Source organism: Sycon ciliatum, chromosome 2, assembly GCF_964019385.1.
Source record: "Sycon ciliatum chromosome 2, ocSycCili1.1, whole genome shotgun sequence".
Taxonomy (NCBI): Eukaryota; Metazoa; Porifera; class Calcarea; order Leucosolenida; family Sycettidae; genus Sycon; species Sycon ciliatum.
Genome location: NC_088644.1, coordinates 38,940,381 through 38,959,304, shown reverse-complemented (window position 1 = coordinate 38,959,304; position 18,924 = coordinate 38,940,381). Strand labels below are relative to the sequence as shown.

Here is an 18,924-nt window from a genome sequence, read left to right as displayed (position 1 = left end):
GAACTAAGCTCATCTAGGTTAGTGAACTCCTTGATTTGTGTTGTCTATCCTGGGGACATTGTCCTCAGCGACGCCAATGTTGTCCAGTGTCGTGTGAGCCCAGCAGCAGTACGGTCTTACGCACAAACCCTGTCCACTCCGGCGTGCCTCTGAGGCAAGCGCAATCATGGAATCGTCTCACTCTCAGCTCGTCCCCCCTGCAACCTATCCACGACACGGATGGAGCCTTGCCATGAATTCCACTCGGCTGAGCCGGCTCCAAAGCCGAGTCACTGATCGTCGGATCGATACTGGCACCTGTACCTCACCGTCTTGTACTTGCAGGACACGGACACTGAATCCAGTCTTGCTGCTGATACCTGTCCTGATCCTGAATGCCGGCGAACTGCCTACACACATGCAGTCTCTCAGACTCTCTGTACTGTAGCGCGTCTCTGTAAGCGTGTAAGGTCTCCATGACAGTGCGGCTCATGAATAGCTGTGGCTGGCTGTCTGCAATGTCGATACTATCCCGGCCCAGTGTCTGAGCACTACATCAGTGCATGGCATGGTGAAGTGAGCGTGGATTCCTAAACAGATCAGCACGGCCTGTGGGATCGTGGGAAGGCAGTAGCTGGAGGTCGCCTGTGGCATTCGTAAGCTGCTTGTCCTGCAAAGAAGGTGGTTTGTCGAATGTCACTGCCTGGACAGCTTTCCCAAGTCAACTGTCACTGTGCTGCCAATCCAAGAAGCAATGTAGCAGAGGAAAATTATGATAAATGATCTGGCGTGCGGTTTTGACGACATCACCCAAAAGTATCCGCTTCATTCTCTCCGTTTCGCACACTGGCGTGGGAAGGTAGTAAAAGTCCTTGCACTTCGCCTGAGAAGATCAGTTCCACTTTGTCCTGTTGCTGGTGAGTTAGCTGTTTGCTGTAAAAAAAGTTTTACTTGCAGATCATTGGTTTCAAGACATCGTGGCATCATGTCGGTTGTACCTCTTCTTTCCATTGCCGACATTGAGTCGGCTTGCAACACCTTGCTGGAAGCAAGGCAGTTTGATCGCTTAGATCGCTTGTTATGGTCCTTACCACGAACTCCCCAGTTTACAAATAACGATTCGATTCTGGTCAGTCGATGCGCATTGTGTTACCAGCAGCGTCGCTACTCCGAACTTTACAGCATGCTCCGAAACCGCTGCTTCGACCGTGCCCATCACGCCACGCTACAGAATCTCTGGTTCGAAGCGCACTACGACGAAGCGGAACAGAGGCGGTGCGGAAAGGCTCTCGGACCGGTCGGCAAGTACCGCGTACGGAGAAAGTACCCGCCGCCGGCCACGATCTGCGAGGGCCCGCAGCCAAGCTTCTGCTTCGACGAGCGTGTTCGCGAGACGTTGACAGTGGCGTTCAATCGCAGTCAGTATCCAACTGCACAGCAAAAACAAGAGCTAGCCGCCATGACGAACCTGACCATCGTCCAGGTCAGCAATTGGTAAGTGAAAATTGGAACCAATGCAACATGACTTTAATTAAAAGTGGTAGGCCAACGATGGCCTAAAGTGAGGATTCCTCATGCGAATCTAGTTAGGGACACCGGTAGTTACTATTTTTTTCTTTAGACTTTCCCGTTTTCAACTCGCTCAAACCTTTGAATTTGGACTGCTTTGCCATTATCGCTAGTCCTTATCACAAACGGATAAACAGCGTTAGTCCTTTTACTTCAGTAACCTGTTAGGAAGGAAAAGTGCGACATTGAGTTCCCTTTTCCTTACAAGTGGCTCGAAAGGGCGCTGCGACAGCTTCCCTTGAGACAAGAAATGCATCTTCACCTGCGCCATTGACCTCGCCGAATATGCGAAGTCGGATCGAAGGGACGATTTTAACGTGCACTGCTTGTGTAGCTGAGTAGGCCATAGGGCGTTGTGTCATGTCTCACACCCACAGCTTACAGCTCGGCAGTACTACCCACTAAGACCACCCGACATGGCGGGAATCTTGTCACTTCATTACTCCTCCTACATGCGCAGTGTACATGCATGTGTCTGGACCTAGGGGAATTTCTTGTGTATTCAATGAATCGAATTGCTGCGACTTCCTCTAAGCAGATGTAGACGCCCTTTAAATTAATAATTATTGGGAATCCCTGTCGTCCAGTGCAGAAGCTACATGTGCGTCATATGCACATGTACATGTACGGGTACGGGTAATCTGAATCCCATAGCGCCCGCCACGCACCCAGCGTTGTCATAGCTGCCCTAGAGAGTAGAGTGCTCCTGCTGTGCACTGCTGCCTAGATTGGAAAGGCCGGTCAATGCCGGCTCCCAAAGGCCGAGACTAGCTACTAACTATGAGTATGATGCTAAATTCGCTCCGTTCCCATACATGTACATGTACATGCACTGGCAATGCATAGATTTATGACATTACGTTTCCAGTCAGTGTCATGGATCTATCCCTCTGGACACCTACAATCATCCTGGCATTACTCAGCTGACAACAGAATGTGTACAATGGCAGCAGGCATGACTGGTGAAGCCAAATTTGACATCTCTGCCCCAGCATCCAATATCAGCATAGCCACACAAGTGACAACAATGCACCAAAAAAGGCTGTGCTGACACCATTGCTGTTTTTCGTCTCCTTCCTTGTTGCTGCCCTGCGCAGGTTCAAGAACAAACGTCAGCGTAGTCGCGGCCATCAGGATGATATGGCTGTTTCTAGTCACTCAAGCTCATCGTCACAGGATGGTACTCCAGCGTGGGTAGTCAGAGGGTAAGATCATGACTTAAAACGTATACGTTACTATGATGAACATACCGTGCATGTGTGTCTCGTCGTTAGATTACTCTCATATGCTACGTTTAGGAAGGTTGAAGCAGCTACAGCTGCCCCATTACACTATCATAGTACACTGCCATTCTGATATCACTCTCCAGACTCCTGAGTCATCTATCGTTCATTGGAAACATACATGTGAAGTCACTAGAGTGTGAAGTACTTGTTGTCTTGTGCCCTACATGTATCTCTGAGCACTTACCATTCTGTACTGGTTTCTTGCCACCATGATAATGTCTCTCGCTCATTGAACCCCAAACTATAGTACCCTTTGCATTACAGTAGACTTCAGAATTCTTCGAAATTCTCTTACAATCTTCTCAGCGTTTCCAAGTGTTTTGATCCCAACGCTATTCTCTAGCCAGGTCACATATTGATAAACTGTGTGTGTACCTGTGTGCTGCTCTATCTTACCATCCCAGGTCGGACTGCTCCTCGCCAACCAGTACAGGTCCTGCATCATCCGACTCCTCTGAACACCACCAGCAGCAGCCGCACCAACAACCCCAATTCTCCATCATCCCCCATCAACCGGCCGCCCTAAGCCTACCAGCCGGTCTTGTCATGTGGCGACCGCAAACGTTCGTCGAGCAGCGGCCAGTTGAAGCATGATGCGATTATAATCGCTTACGAAATTCCAAGCATAAGTGATAATGTTTTTATGTTTGGCTTGACCTTGAGATATTTCATGACTCCCACCTATGCTATCAAAGATGTATTTTGAATGAAATATTGCCCTACAATCTATTAAATTTTGCCTACCGTTCGTATTTCCAATATACTTGAAAAAGTACTATAATTAAATAATACATGTACTTTTATCTCAGCGTTGCTCTTTATTTGAGAATCAGGAATTATACAAAGTTATATGGTTACGTCTTTCCTAGGAGAATACCCTCCCCTCTCTCCCACCCATCATTGATTCAAAGATTGAGAAGGAACATGGGGTTACCCGTACGTGCTTTCCTTGCTTTCATCAGCAGATGTGATGTTGTCACATTGTGACCATTGTTGCCGTACACTAACTCATCAGAGTCCACACTTGGAGGAGAATGACCAAGCTATCGGAAATCACTAGTTTTACAAATTACGCCCAGTACTACAGTGCAGCGTGCATCAGGTTTGAAGACATTTTTGAAATGACTGAATACATGAAAGTTATCCTGCATGAAGGTATCATAGCCTCTTTTGTGGATCACAAGAATCTACTCTCAAGGGCTAACCTCCAAGTGTTGGAATGACCAACACATAAAGAATATCATTAAAAAAAAACTAGCATCAATACAGTACAAACACGTATGCTGCAATGAAAATATGTCGAACAAATGCTCCCAGTGCTTGTTGACTGCGAAAGAATTAGCCGTATACTAGTAATCAGCAGCAGGCTTAGTACGTACATTGTACATACACGTATACTTAAACATGTAGCCTACAATACTCAGGCGCGTGCGCCGGTGCCTTTCAAGGGGGGGGGGTTCCGGGGCCTCCCTCGGGGAAAATTTTCAAAAAATGAAGCAAAATCCTGCATTTTGAGCGAAAAAGGGGGGGGGTTCCGGGCACCCAGGAACCCATACGGGGCACGCGCCTGAATTACTGTGAACACAACCTATCAGTGGCAGTTGCACGTGTCATAACCATGACTCATGACTACTAGCGCTGTAAGTCCTAACACACTATTTGTTTAAAAAAATGTTAGTTTCTGTTCTGGCCAGTGCAATCTTCTGCGGTACTATTTTTTGCACTTACGGCAACGACACTCATCTGGCAGCTTGGGCTTCCTTTTCCCAGACCGAATTTCACCTGGGTCACCTAGAAGGCCCTGTGGACCTTGCTGTGCATCTTTAATCTGACGCTGTTCACGATGATGTTCCAGTGGCTGATCGATCTCCTCGTTCAGGATAATATGTGAGTCTGTCTCCAGGCTCGTTTCTCGGCGGCGACGGCCTGGAGGGCCGCGTGCACCAGGAGGACCTGGTCGTCCCCTGGACCCACGAGGACCTGGTCGTCCCCTGTAACCGGCAGGTCCTGGTGGACCCCTGGACCCAGGAGGACCTGGTGGGCCCCTGGGCCTAGGGGGACCTGGTGGGCCCCGGGACCGAGGAGCACCTGGTGACCCAGGCGGACCTGGTGGGCCCCTGGACCCAGGAGGACCTGGTGGGCCACTAATAGGTGGTCGCCGTATCCTTGTGCTCGTTGGTGGGGCACCCTTTGGTGGTAATATTGGAATGCGAACAGTAACAGGGTTTTGGATGCCCCGCACACCCTGTTTTCCACTGTTCCAATATGGTGGCTCGCCAACATCAGTAAGAGTTGAAGTGAGGGTGTTTGACTCGCAAGCTGATTCCGTTTCATCATACAGGAAGGCTTGCTGGGTGGTGGTGGTGGTGGTAGCGGGGTTTGGAGAGCTTGTTATGTTGCATTGGGTACTACAGTCAGTTCTGGCGCAGACTCGTCTAATGATGGTACATGAGTCACTGCAATCATGATCACCAAGAAGCGTCTCCAGAACTCTCAACTTATCCCGTTTCTCCTTGAGAAAGCGCTTGAGTACGTTGGCTCTACTGCAAGGGTCCGACGTAGAACTCGAGCCTTTGTGTCCGATGAGACCTCCGGGCCGGCCAGCCTCGCCCTTGTTATTCTTTCGAAGATCTCCCTTCGGTGCAATGTCGCTCTGGACTTCCTCGTCATTGCAGTACATCTCCCTTAACGCATCAATATCCGTGTTAGCTCTTTTGTCCCGCACATACGCCAAGCCAGGCTCACCCTGCAGTTGTGAACTCTTGGCCACACTTCTCCTTGTTCTCCCGATATTACTGTACGTCTGCAAACCACGTAAACCTGGTGGTCGGACAGGCTGCAAAGAGACAAAGCAATCAATCACAATACAACCAAATTTCGAAATTGAGAAAGAGACAGACAACTTCTGAAAAGATGATACACGAATATTACAGATGCTGGCTAGAGTGGCGTCTTACACATCCAGAATTATAAACCAAATGAATATTGTCCCAATACCTTTTCACCCCTAAAGTGCACATTTCCTTCGTCTCGTTGAGTGGCAAGAGGTATTGACGAACCTAAGGAGATTGATAACACCAACACTAATGCCCGAGTTTTATTCAAGCTTCCCATGACAATCCATGGATTGATCGACTTGTTTTAAAGCAGGATTCACAGAAGCTTTTTTTGCGATGCGACACGCGATGTGATGTGATCTGCGACGGACGCGTGCGATGCGAACTCGCGAAATACCATTCACAGAAGAAGTCAGCAATGCGACAACGCCTTGCTGATTTGGCGCGAAGTTCAATGCAGGTGGCTACGTCACCATGGTATACGCGAGGTTTGGTACAACTTTTACAGGCAACTCTTGAACCTTTGTACAACTTTGCCGTAGAAAAGGTTAAATTCGTACGTCAAATCGCGTGTCGCATCGCCAAAGTTGAGCCAAGCTCAATTTCTGCGATGGCGCAGCTGCGGCAGTTGCGTGGGCTGTGAGATGGCTGCGGTTTGGGGATTTCCTGGTTTCGCGGCTGTCGCATCGCGTGCCGCATCGCAAAAAAGCTTCTGTGAATCCCGCTTAATAGCAAGAACGTACAAGAGGAGAGCTAGCGAGAAAAGGTAAGCCAAGGAGGAGTCCAGGTGGGAAAGGAAACGTAAAGATTAGAACATTGAAAGGATCGGTCACGCAATACGGTTAATTCCCATCGTGGATAGGATAATTATTCATCGACGGTAACTATTTGTAGTGTTCTACTTACTGTACTGACTCCACAAATAGACTGACCACCTGGATCTGCAAAGCACAGGTGAGAAAATACACCATGACATCACCAGGCAGAACACAACAACGCCGACTTTTTAATTCTACTTCAAATATTCTATTTTATTAGTTCATCATGGTATTATGTCGGCTTCATTTTTTTTAATTCATTGCTTCGTTGAAACATCTTTCTCCGGAACGGCTCTTTGTAAATTCTGGAAGCCACGACCTGTTACAGCACATTGACAACATGTACATACCTCTGATCAGAACTGTATTTTAAATATTCTCTCTTCTTTCACAGATATTTCCTGACAACAATGAAAATCTTTGCTGACCCAAACAGCTAGGAGCAACCTAAACAGATTGCTAGTGACATACTAGTACATGTACATACATATTCCTTTGACAGCCATCATGAACTTATCCAAGCACTAGAGGCATGTACCTGAAACTTCAACAGGAGGCAGAGTGAAGTTTACAGTGCACATCGTTGCAACTTGGAGCTTCATGCAAACGTGATTCGCGGCCACTGAGACACGGTACTAGCAATCACAGTGAGTGAGGAAGCACCCTGTTTCCCGTGTTAAGAAGCTTTTCATACTACGTAGTGATCACAGTGAGTGAGGAAACACCCTGTTTCCCGTGTTAAGAAGCTTTTCATACTACGTAGTGATCACAGTGAGTGAGGAAACACCCTGTTTCCCGTGTTAAGAAGCTTTTCATACTACGTAGTGATCACAGTGAGTGAGGAAACACCCTGTTTCCCGTGTTAAGAAGCTTTCATACTACGTAGTGATCACAGTGAGTGAGGAAACACCCTGTTTCCCGTGTTAAGAAGCTTTTCATACTACGTAGTGATCATAGTGAGTGAGGAAACACCCTATTTCCCGTGTTAAGAAGCTTTTCATACTACGTAGTGATCACAGTGAGTGAGGAAACACCCTGTTTCCCGTGTTAAGAAGCTTTTCATACTACGTAGTGATCACAGTGAGTGAGGAAACACCCTGTTTCCCGTGTTAAGAAGCTTTTCATACTACGTAGTGATCACAGTGAGTGAGGAAACACCCTGTTTCCCGTGTTAAGAAGCTTTTCATACTACGTAGTGATCACAGTGAATGGGGAAACACCCTGTTTCCCGTGTTAAGAAGCTTTTCATACTACGTAGTGATCACAGTGAGTGAGGAAACACCCTGTTTCCCGTGTTAAGAAGCTTTTCATACTACGTAGTGATCACAGTGAGTGAGGAAACACCCTGTTTCCCGTGTTAAGAAGCTTTTCATACTACGTAGTGATCACAGTGAGTGAGGAAACACCCTGTTTCCCGTGTTAAGAAGCTTTTCATACTACGTAGTGATCACAGTGAGTGAGGAAACACCCTGTTTCCCGTGTTAAGAAGCTTTTCATACTACCAAGTGATCACAGTGAGTGAGGAAACACCCTGCTTCCCGTGTTAAGAAGCTTTTCATACTACGTAGTGATCACAGTGAGTGAGGAAACACCCTGTTTCCCGTGTTAAGAAGCTTTTCATACTACGTAGTGATCACAGTGAATGGGGAAACACCCTGTTTCCCGTGTTAAGAAGCTTTTCATACTACGTAGTGATCACAGTGAGTGAGGAAACACCCTGTTTCCCGTGTTAAGAAGCTTTTCATACTACGTAGTGATCACAGTGAGTGAGGAAACACCCTGTTTCCCGTGTTAAGAAGCTTTTCATACTACGTAGTGATCACAGTGAGTGAGGAAACACCCTGTTTCCCGTGTTAAGAAGCTTTTCATACTACGTAGTGATCACAGTGAGTGAGGAAACACCCTGTTTCCCGTGTTAAGAAGCTTTTCATACTACCAAGTGATCACAGTGAGTGAGGAAACACCCTGCTTCCCGTGTTAAGAAGCTTTTCATACTACGTAGTGATCACAGTGAGTGAGGAAACACCCTGTTTCCCGTGTTAAGAAGCTTTTCATACTACGTAGTGATCACAGTGAGTGAGGAAACACCCTGTTTCCCGTGTTAAGAAGCTTTTCATACTACGTAGTGATCACAGTGAGTGAGGAAACACCCTGTTTCCCGTGTTAAGAAGCTTTTCATACTACGTAGTGATCACAGTGAGTGAGGAAACACCCTGTTTCCCGTGTTAAGAAGCTTTTCATACTACGTAGTGATCACAGTGAATGGGGAAACACCCTGTTTCCCGTGTTAAGAAGCTTTTCATACTACGTAGTGATCACAGTGAGTGAGGAAACACCCTGTTTCCCGTGTTAAGAAGCTTTTCATACTACGTAGTGATCACAGTGAGTGAGGAAACACCCTGTTTCCCGTGTTAAGAAGCTTTTCATACTACGTAGTGATCACAGTGAGTGAGGAAACACCCTGTTTCCCGTGTTAAGAAGCTTTTCATACTACGTAGTGATCACAGTGAGTGAGGAAACACCCTGTTTCCCGTGTTAAGAAGCTTTTCATACTACCAAGTGATCACAGTGAGTGAGGAAACACCCTGCTTCCCGTGTTAAGAAGCTTTTCATACTACGTAGTGATCACAGTGAGTGAGGAAACACCCTGTTTCCCGTGTTAAGAAGCTTTTCATACTACGTAGTGATCACAGTGAGTGAGGAAACACCCTGTTTCCCGTGTTAAGAAGCTTTTCATACTACGTAGTGATCACAGTGAGTGAGGAAACACCCTGTTTCCCGTGTTAAGAAGCTTTTCATACTACGTAGTGATCACAGTGAGTGAGGAAGCACCCTGTTTCCCGTGTTAAGAAGCTTTTCATACTACCTAGTGATCACAGTGAGTGAGGAAACACCCTGTTTCCCGTGTTAAGAAGCTTTTCATACTACCTAGTGATCACAGTGAGTGAGGAAACACCCTGTTTCCCGTGTTAAGAAGCTTTTCATACTACGTAGTCATCACAGTGAGAATAGAGGGAAATGTTTTGGTGCATCAGATACTTCCAAAACGGTGATGTAGTTCAGTATTTCTACTTCCTTTTTATTTTCTTTATTTTCACCGTCTACAGTAACTGTCCATGTCACTGTTTTAAACTGATGAGGGCAATGCAAGGGAAGTTACAGGGTAGGGTGATACGCAATCACGCCGGGACAAAAAAAGAACCAAATCCATGTGGGAATGGCTCCTGTCTTTGATGTTTTAAAATTTAGGGCTGCAACGAATATTCTATTTCACAAAGGAACTATTACTCACCCACAACGAATGAATAACGAATGCTAAGTATTCTCTCAAAATGCTGAATTCTTTCTAGGGGTGAAACAAATATTTAAATCGGAACAAAATCGAATTTTTCTAAATGAATCCAATACTCTATACCAAAAGAATCCTATAAAGAGTTTGGCTTTTCCCCGGTCGTTCTAGACCAAGTAGATGTCTAGTGGAGTCATGTCCCCTACTCTTGTGAGTCATAGTCCCCTTTCTCAACACATAACACATGCACATACCACTCCATCCGTTCTAGAATTACTACAATAGAGCTACACTATAGCATACTATGTGCATGTGTCACAACAAACGAATATTCCAGAGGGGAAAATATTCCTTCCATCGGGCTCCAAACGAATATCAATCGAATATATGAATATACCTTGCATCCCTATTTTAAATGTAGTAAAAATACTAGCATGGCTACTGCCCACGGTACACTGTTCAGATCACAAAGAGCATACATGTTCCCACAACAGCACATTCCAAGGACAGAATTTCTCCAGTTGTAACTTACGTCCAGGACCTCCACCTGGCAGGTATCCGGCCTGACCCGCTGGGGCACCGCTTGCTGAGCATGATAAAGAATTACGAACACAAATACAACGTGACTATACTTAGAAAAATGACGCACTTCAGGCTCTTTTAAAAACAACTTCTTGAAAGTTCTCGCTAGTACGCTTTCAAGCCTTATCATCAGGAGGCAAGGACAGTGTCCTTATTCAATTGATTTTGCCTGTATTTCACCTGACGATAAGGCTTGAAAGTATACCAGTGAAAACTGTCAAGATGCTGTACAAGAAAGTGTGGCCTTCTTCGTAAAAGCATTCTTGTCTCCGAGGGAATCGTACACCAAACGTGTTGGATTATATTTTACGGATCCACGAACTGGGCAGGTTGAGAACCAGGTTTCCGCTTACGGGGGACGCCACCAAACTATGATTAGGCACTGAGGCATCGGATGCAGCTACTAATTTTCTTCTAGCACATATCAATCGCAAGACTGGATGAGGGAACGGCACAACCAGGAAAACTGACGTCGACACTGAAAGGGTTGCTGATAAGTCAAGTCATTTGCATGTTAGAATAGAGCAACCATCAGAATCGTTTTTCAGACCAACATGCCTAGAGGAATTAGTGCAGATTGTTTCGGTACAATAAATACAATCAGTTTGTGTCGCAACTAAATGTGACACTTGACTGAGCACTCAGGTCGCTTCATGGTGAGCAAGTAAACCTGAAAACTACCTAAACTATACGTACAGGTACAGACAATAGAGAGGTTAAGATGCACGGTATTTCCGACGTGACGCGCAATTTCACGTCAAATTTGGCGTAAAACTCCAAATTTCGATGTGAGCAGCAGGTCACTCGCGTTGATATTTCGACGTGCAAGCCAAGTAACGCGAGCTGAACTTTTGCGTCACGTCAGAAATTTACTTCTTTTGTACTAATGTATCTTCTACCTCTTCTCCCTTACGAACATACTTTCTCATTTTCCATACTTACTTAGGAGACTCCCTTCGATAGGCATCTATTTGCCTCTGGAGGATCCGTGAAATAAAAATCAATCAAAGAAATACGTGCATCTTAACCTCTCTAATACAATGCTGTGATCCAAAGCATGAAAACATTGCTGGATACACACTAACGAGCTTGTGCTTCTGATTAGTGGTGTACACGGGTAGTTGGGTACCCGTGCTACCCGTGAAGACCTCGGGTAGTCGGGTACCCGTGGTACCCGCGAGGACCTAGGCTTGACGGGCACAGAATAGTACCCGAAAACCCGATCGGCCGAAGATGACATCATGTAGAGTGCTCGCGTACAAATTCATGTAATACTCCGCATGTCTCCGCATTCTTCAATCTTCTATACAATCATTATAACACGAAACACGAAAAAGAGAAATAGGTCCAGTTTGGATTTGTCGTGATTCGTGAGAAACGCTCTGCACTTTGTGCATTGAGCACTTTGCCGGCATTTGCCAAACTTACTCCTTTGCAATAATTACATTATCTATTGGAATGGACTCACTACTTACCCCAAAAGGGAATATGTCCAATGAAGAGAGCAATGAAACCACGGCAACTGAATGCATCATCCGACCTGAACGTGAGACGCACATGTCGCCAGGGGATGATCGTCCCGTCCGAAATGACTTCAGTCGGCACGTTGCATGCGCTGAAGGTCTCATCAAACTCGCTGCCAATCGGCGCACCAACAGTTTGTACTCGGACCCAGTCAGCTTGGCAATCGAGATCAAGGCGGAATGATTTGAACTTCATAAACACCCAGGAGTTTTCAGCCGACTCATAGTTGAATATGCACTCGGTGTTGGGTGGATAACGGCCGTGCCGGAGATTACTGCACGCCTCGTGCTTCTCACTCGCCGGCGTGTCGGGACTGACAAATGTGGCTTCTGCGCCCGGTCCAAAGCCGTTGGGCAAGCTGAACTTGGTAGCATGCTCTTCACTAGTCAGTGTGGTATCGACTGCATCTGGTGATAGGTGACATTCCCAGCTGTGACTTGCTGAAATGGCACTGAAAGGCAATTCATTGGGCACACACAAGAATTACAAAAAAACGACATGAGGGTTCTTTTCTTCTGAACAATTTACAGCAGTGATCCAACACGTTACGCTTCACTGTTTGTGACAGAACTTTTAAAAATTAGGATACGAATACCAAGTTCCCCTGTACTGCAAAAAGGGTTCGGAGACAGTGATATAATGGAGAAGAAAGGATCGAAGGTCGTTTTAATCCTTGGTTATCCATCTGAGTTAAATTTTGGAGACAGTATTGATACATATTTTAATCTCTCAAGTTACTATAAATTGAATGCCTACCCCATCAAGCCCATTGGATCGATGCTTGTATGCACGGACAACAGAGGGTTAACAACTAGACAATACTTCACATCCAATCCAACACACACCTTAGCATGTACAATCATGTACAGCTTACAAGTCACAATTAGTAGAACATCAGTACAATGGTAACCTGGACAGATACCAGTATTAGCAGTGTGTTCAGAGCTCCCATAACAACGCTAACTGCTCTACTATACCCATGCTGTGCATGGTCTTTTCCAAGCAGGAAGGGCCCTTGTTTACCCATCATAGACCTAACACACTTGGCTAGTGATACAACAAGAACATCCGATTTCAAGGGGTCACAGGTAACAGCAGTCCAGTATCAGAAATACAAGTTGAGGTGACAACTGTATCCCAAATGAAGTGCCCATCAAGGATTGCCTCTTGAAAACAAAACAAAACAAAACTTGATTAGAATTCGCAGTTGGCATCCTCAACTACCTAGATAATATCTGGTATAACTTTCTCAGCTGTGACACTTGCAGTAGCCTAGGTGAGTACTTTCCTGTTCTGCTATTACCCGGCATGAAAGCACTTGTAGCACTGATCACACACACAGCACACAGCACATGGCACACCTTGATCCGACACAGCACAGAGCCTGCTGTACTGCCCCCCCCCCCCAGCGCCACCCCCAGCCGGCCATTAACACTGAGTTGCAAAACAAGACTGCACACTTCAAGTTCACCTAATGACAGTAATGTATGTAAGAAAAGTTAGTTGATCAGCACAGCAGCACAAATTATGGAAATCTGGTTGCAAATACTCTGCATGTCCACCTATGCAGGGTTCGGTAGGGGCGCAGCGCCCCCCCCCCCCCCCCCCCCCCACTGATGGCGGGTCCCCTACTCTGACAGCGTACCACCCTACCCATGTTCTCCCTTTTTGTATTTGCTTAAGTTCAAGCAGCGAAAATGCGGCCACAAATCGATTGCTCCGGGTGCTCTGTGCACCATACGTTGCATTTTTGTGACAAGGCAATAGTGGAACATGGAAAAACGGGGGAAAATTTTGTTTCCCTACCTCCTCCTCCTCCCCCCCCCCCCCCCGCCCTCCCCGCCCCCCCCCCCAAACACGTTTTCCTGGCTTGAACCCTGCTACTTGAAGTACATACAGTTTAACCATAATGACAAGCGTGAGAGAATCAGTCCTGATCATAGTCCTCTACTGTTATACTTATAGTGAGTGTGCACTCCACTAGCACGTGTGAAGTAAAGGATGGTGGTGTATGGTACGGCAGTACTCTATTGTTCTTTCCCAAAACATTCCGGCCAACAAATCACTCGCTGAGATTATCAAGGTGCTTGCTACAAAACTGAATGTGTTCCTAAAAAGACAATCCTGTGTTTTAGCGAGAATATCTTGACAATGAGTGTATCAAACCATAATAATAAAGAGTTTCGTAATAAGTATTCGCATGCAACGACGCAAATCCACACAATTCAGTAGACACTTCTTTTCTATCAAACGTTTTCTTTCCCTTCTCTCTTTCTCTTCTTCTTTTCCCACCGCCTCCAAACTACTGTTTGAATAATAAAGAGGGTACTCATTACCATGCACCAAGCCAATGAGGAATGATTGCACAATTCACAGCACATGGTGACATATTTTTTGCGCAGTATAAACAGCGGCCTAGTCGACATAGTTTCTCTCGGCATATATCCTTACCTTGTCCGATCAACCAGGAACGTCACCAACAGGCACACAGCCACCGCCCGCATTTCCAGAAGTCGCTCACGCTACCTGCAGTATCCTCCAAACTGAAAGAGCCCCGGAGAAACCTAACGACGGTTTCGTGCCCAGGGAGTGTGGCAACAGGAGTGACACTCCGTAAACATGCCAAGGTGCATAAATACTGCCAGCGCAGTCTGCAGGAATGCAGAGCATACAGGACATGACTCCCTCAGTCAGCTGACCAGTAAATTTTGTTGATCTACTACACTACATGTATACAGTCAGTACTAGCGTCTAGCTGGCTTGGCTTGGGCCGTTGGGGTTGAGTTGGCCACATTTCAGCAAGGTTGAAACAAGACGGGCTCCGAGCTTTGAATTTTCAAGTGCGCCTCGCTCACAATCGCCACGGGACCTCTACTACCACTACTAGTACTAAGTACTAGACCGTTTAAGGATATGAAATGCATGAATTGTTTAGTTCACACGACCCGAAGTGATCTCAGACCGGTCGTCGATGGGAAAGTTCTGTGCGTGGGAGGACTGATGATCAACATGGAGGCTTCCTTGAAGAGGCACCATGCCGTGACATTGATTTTAACCGCATAGTTCAGCAGCTTGACCTCTAGCTCTCACATAGCGTTAGTCCAAAGCAGCGGATTACTAGTATCAAGAAGTGGATCCCATCGCGTTATTCAAGACGAAACAATGAACGCTACTTAGACTAGGAGAATCCCAAACCACCTAGGTACATGTACATGTACATAACATGAGTCGATTCCCTTTGAAGAAAAGTGTGTTTCGTGGCCTGGTACAGTGAGTCAGGGTATCACAATGAAGAGCACCATAAATTATTCGGATGGGTACTAGTATGTCTATGATTGCCACTGTCATTGGTACTGTCATTCATTCCTCTGGTATGTTGCTTTCTAATTCATAGAGCATCCACGTGACCCAACGCACAGCTACTGGTGTCATCAATGACATCATTCCCATTCCTTTTTTAAAGCACATGTACATAAGTAATACTTCCCACAACGTTCCCGGACTAGGACAGGAGGTACATGTACCATCGTACTAACAGTTAAAGTTCACCCATCACCGAGGCGCAAATTAATGGTTGTAGCTTTACTTGTGAAGGATTCTCAACTGGACTTTCGCTAAAATTAAGTGATATATACCCAGGGGCATTGGAAATGGCAATGTCAGCATCAACTTCACAAGGACTTTTTTTTTTTTTAATTTCGGCCAGTCGGCTACTATCATTTCGTCTTGGACCGTTTCAATGCCATTGTGCCAGTTTGGGGAATCTAGAGAAGGTTGTACTTGTTGCGCGTTGAGTACATGTCCTTGGAGTATTATGGACTCGGAAACAATGTACAAGTCTCATGTAAGTAATTAGTTAGTGAAAGCACTGCACACGTACATGTACATGTACGTTTACAAGAACATGTACATGTACGTTCATCAGGCAGCGTGGACTGGAAATCCCACGAAAAGCCACCAGACCCGATCTTGTTGCCCTGCTCAGAACATCGCTGGATGAGGACAAAGAAGTAAGTGAACCTACTAGCACGAGCCCCCTGGCTGCTAATGAGGGTGTTGTTGCCAGCCTGTGCTCAGCTCTGTCTGAACTCACTAATGTCGTCCGAGAGTTGAAGACTGAGTTACACGCCATGAGAGAAATAGAAGCTAAATTCAACGATTCTGCCAGAGAGGTGTTGTGCCTGAAGACGGAAGTACGGGAACTTAGGAACGACCTGCATGCCAAAGTTGAGAGGTACGATACGGTGATTCAAACTTTGAACAATGACCCCACTGAACCAAGCTTTACCAAAACCGTATCCTCCACCCCACAACATCGACCCACGTATGCAGAAACTTTGCACCAACAACCAGCATTGCAGCCCAAAAATACTGCCCCTGCAGCTGCCCCAGCTGCCCAAAGGCCACAACGCCAGCCTCCCAAGCCGTACAGGCGACAGGAATCGTCTCGCTGGCTGGCACCCAAGCTTCCAAAGAGCACCACCCGATGTGCACTAACGGGTAAGCCAAGAGTCAAAGTGTTCTACGTTGGCAACGTGGACCCCGAATGTGATGCCAAATCAATTGCAGAGCATTGTCAGGCACAGGATGTACACATCGTGCAGAGTGTTGTGTACACCTCGGAGCGCTTCCGAACAGGGTTTGCCAGGGTCACAGTGCTGGCGTCGGACGCCACCACCGTACAGGACAAAGCATTTTGGCCGGACTCGCTCGGTTTTGCAGTTCGTGAATGGCGCTTTGGTGCTGACGGCACAGCTCCAGCACTCACATAATGCCACACACCACCTACCGGTATTCACAGCCCCTGAACCCGCATGCTCCTGTGTTCACCCCTTCGTCTCCAAATCCCTCAACCCCAGCATTCTACTCTACAATTCATCCATCCAACCGACTAAATGTTGGCCACATAAACATTTGCAGCCTACGACATAAAACCCATGTTATAACTAAGCTAATAGATGAGCACTGCCTAGATCTGCTAGCGGTTACGGAAACGTGGCTCGACTCAAGCATCTCGGACACTGAGGTTTCTGTACCAGGCACAATTCTCTTACGTCGAGACAGGCCGTGCGCTGATGGATGCACTTGCCTATCCTCCTGCACTCCATGTCGTAAAGGAGGCGGGATCTGCATCTTCGTAAAGGAACATGTTAAGGCTAAGCACATATTGGACCACTCACACTCCAGTCTAGAGTTGATGTGGCTTAGAGCTGGCACAGGCAAAGATAGTACCTTGTTTGGTTGCATATACCGTCCCCCATCCGAGCCGGTAGAGTTTTGGAATCGGCTCGCTACATCCACGGAGCAGCTGGACGGCGAGAATATTGTGTTGCTAGGTGACATAAATGTGGACTTTCTGCGTCAGACGTCCAGTGCGTTCCACCATCTCAAAGACACGTTGCTACTTCCGTGCAGACTGGCCAATAAAGTAACTGAAGCAACAAGAATAACAGGCTCCACCCGTACATCCATTGACTGTATTCTCACAAACATTGATCGAGTTCCGTCAGCCTCTGTCGTGGACTGTGAGTTTTCAGACCATCGCCTCGTCGTTACTTCCGTCCCAGTGCCCATCATGGATGCGCGGAGCAATACTACTACCCATCAAACACGCAGAGACTACCGGAACTTCAACGCTCAGCGTTTCTGCGATATGCTGCTGTCCTCCGATCTTCATATCTTTACATCCCGTACCCCAGACCTGATGTTGGACGAGTGGACAGGGAAAGTCAATGCTGTGCTTGATATCATCGCACCGTACGTAACCAGGAAACACAGGAAGTCCCGTCGGAAAAATTGCCCGTTCATGACCTCGCCCCTCCTTGCCTTGATTAGAAAGCGCAAATCGGTCTTCAAGAAACTAAAAGCTACTAACTTTCGAGACGAGAGCCTATCTGTACAATTCAAGCGGCTGCGCAACCAGTGCAATAACTTGTATCGACACCTACAGAATCTTTACTTTTCAGACCAGTGCCAGCGGTATGAACGGGAGCCTCGGCAGTTCTGGAAAGCCTTGAATATGATCACAAAGCGTTCCTCTCCGAAGCAAACGGTTACCATCCCACCTGAGCGATTGAACGACTATTTTCACTCGATTGTCACAGATAAGGAAGCGAATTACAAGCTCCCAATGGGACCTGCTAAATCCGACGACCTTACTACGTTTTCAGCCGTTACAGTAGCAGAGGTGAAGCTTCGGATCGGTGACCTCCAAAGTAATAAAGCCCCTGGACCGGACGGCATTCTTCCGTGTCTACTTAAAATATCAAAAGACGTAATTGCTCTATCACTTGCTATCTTATTCAACACTTCCCTCTCGTCTAGTCAATTCCCATCCTTGTTCAAAATTGCAAACATTACACCAATTCTGAAGTCAACTCAAGGCCCCCGCGACTGCCCTTCTAACTACCGCCCAGTGTCTTTAACATCTATCCTAGCCAAGCTCCTGGAGGGGCTTGTGTTTTCTCGTATACATCTTTTTTTTAATGATCATTGCCCATTCCATGTGGACCAGTTTGGCTTTCGGAAGCACCGTTCTACCGGACAGCTTCTCACCAAGGTTACGAACGACTGGCTTGTCTCGCGCGACGCTGGACTGCATACGGCGGTTGTCTGTATTGATTTGAAAAAAGCGTTCGATATGGTGAAGCATCAACAGCTTCTTCTTGCTCTCGCAGCTGTCGGTATTTCGGGAGTGGCCCTGGCCTGGTTCCGATCATACCTTTGTGCCAGACAACAGCGGGTGGTTACCCACACTGGAACATCTCCGTTGGTGGCAATCACTAGTGGCGTGCCACAGGGCACCATTCTGGGTCCGGTGCTATTTAACATATATGTACGGAAGCTCCCATTGACAGCAGAGGCCTTTTCTTGCAAGCTCCCGATGTTCGCTGACGACATGACGTTGTATGCCAGCAGACGTACACAAGCTGAGGCCGTCGCTACCGTTACTGATTCGTTATCTGCAATTTCTGTGGATCTAGACGAGCTTGGGCTGCGCATTAATACAACAAAGACTGTAACTTTGATGATTTCTAAGT

At 46.7% G+C, this 18,924-nt stretch overlaps 2 protein-coding genes across 3 annotated transcripts; one reads left to right on the top strand and one right to left on the bottom strand.

The window, feature by feature from the left end:
- The first annotated feature begins 863 nt into the window (after positions 1–863).
- On the top strand, positions 864–3,795 carry LOC135810021 (homeobox protein SIX6-like). The gene is made up of 3 exons (XM_065323486.1): positions 864–1,473; positions 2,646–2,753; positions 3,239–3,795. The coding sequence occupies exons 1-3, from the start codon at positions 965–967 to the stop codon at positions 3,426–3,428; spliced, it is 807 nt and encodes a 268-aa protein (XP_065179558.1). The 5' UTR covers positions 864–964; the 3' UTR covers positions 3,429–3,795.
- Positions 3,796–3,932: 137 nt separating this feature from the next.
- Positions 3,933–14,536, bottom strand: LOC135810020 (collagen alpha-1(XVII) chain-like). Of its 2 annotated transcripts, XM_065323485.1 has the most exons (6): positions 14,336–14,536; positions 11,836–12,335; positions 10,311–10,364; positions 6,578–6,612; positions 4,941–5,670; positions 3,933–4,895 (listed from the first exon to the last, which is right to left on the bottom strand). In XM_065323485.1, the coding sequence occupies exons 1-6, from the start codon at positions 14,386–14,388 to the stop codon at positions 4,546–4,548; spliced, it is 1,722 nt and encodes a 573-aa protein (XP_065179557.1). In that variant the 5' UTR covers positions 14,389–14,536; the 3' UTR covers positions 3,933–4,545. The 2 variants fall into 2 exon arrangements, with proteins under 2 accessions (XP_065179557.1, XP_065179556.1); XM_065323484.1 differs by having other exon boundaries at positions 3,933–5,670; positions 14,336–14,534.
- Between the last annotated feature and the right edge of the window lie 4,388 nt (positions 14,537–18,924).

Excerpts from the sequence above, each read along its gene's own strand:
- LOC135810021 (XM_065323486.1), top strand. The coding sequence starts at position 965 with ATGTCGGTTGTACCTCTTCTTTCCATTGCCGACATTGAGTCGGCTTGC. Across the intron at positions 1,474-2,645 it reads ATCGTCCAGGTCAGCAATTG|GTTCAAGAACAAACGTCAGC; the intron begins GTAAGTGAAAAT and ends TGCCCTGCGCAG. Across the intron at positions 2,754-3,238 it reads CCAGCGTGGGTAGTCAGAGG|GTCGGACTGCTCCTCGCCAA; the intron begins GTAAGATCATGA and ends TTACCATCCCAG.
- LOC135810020 (XM_065323484.1), bottom strand. The coding sequence starts at position 14,388 with ATGCGGGCGGTGGCTGTGTGCCTGTTGGTGACGTTCCTGGTTGATCGG. Across the intron at positions 12,336-14,335 it reads TTCCTGGTTGATCGGACAAG|TGCCATTTCAGCAAGTCACA; the intron begins GTAAGGATATAT and ends ATTGCCTTTCAG. Across the intron at positions 6,613-10,310 it reads GCCAGGTGGAGGTCCTGGAC|ATCCAGGTGGTCAGTCTATT; the intron begins GTAAGTTACAAC and ends TGTGCTTTGCAG.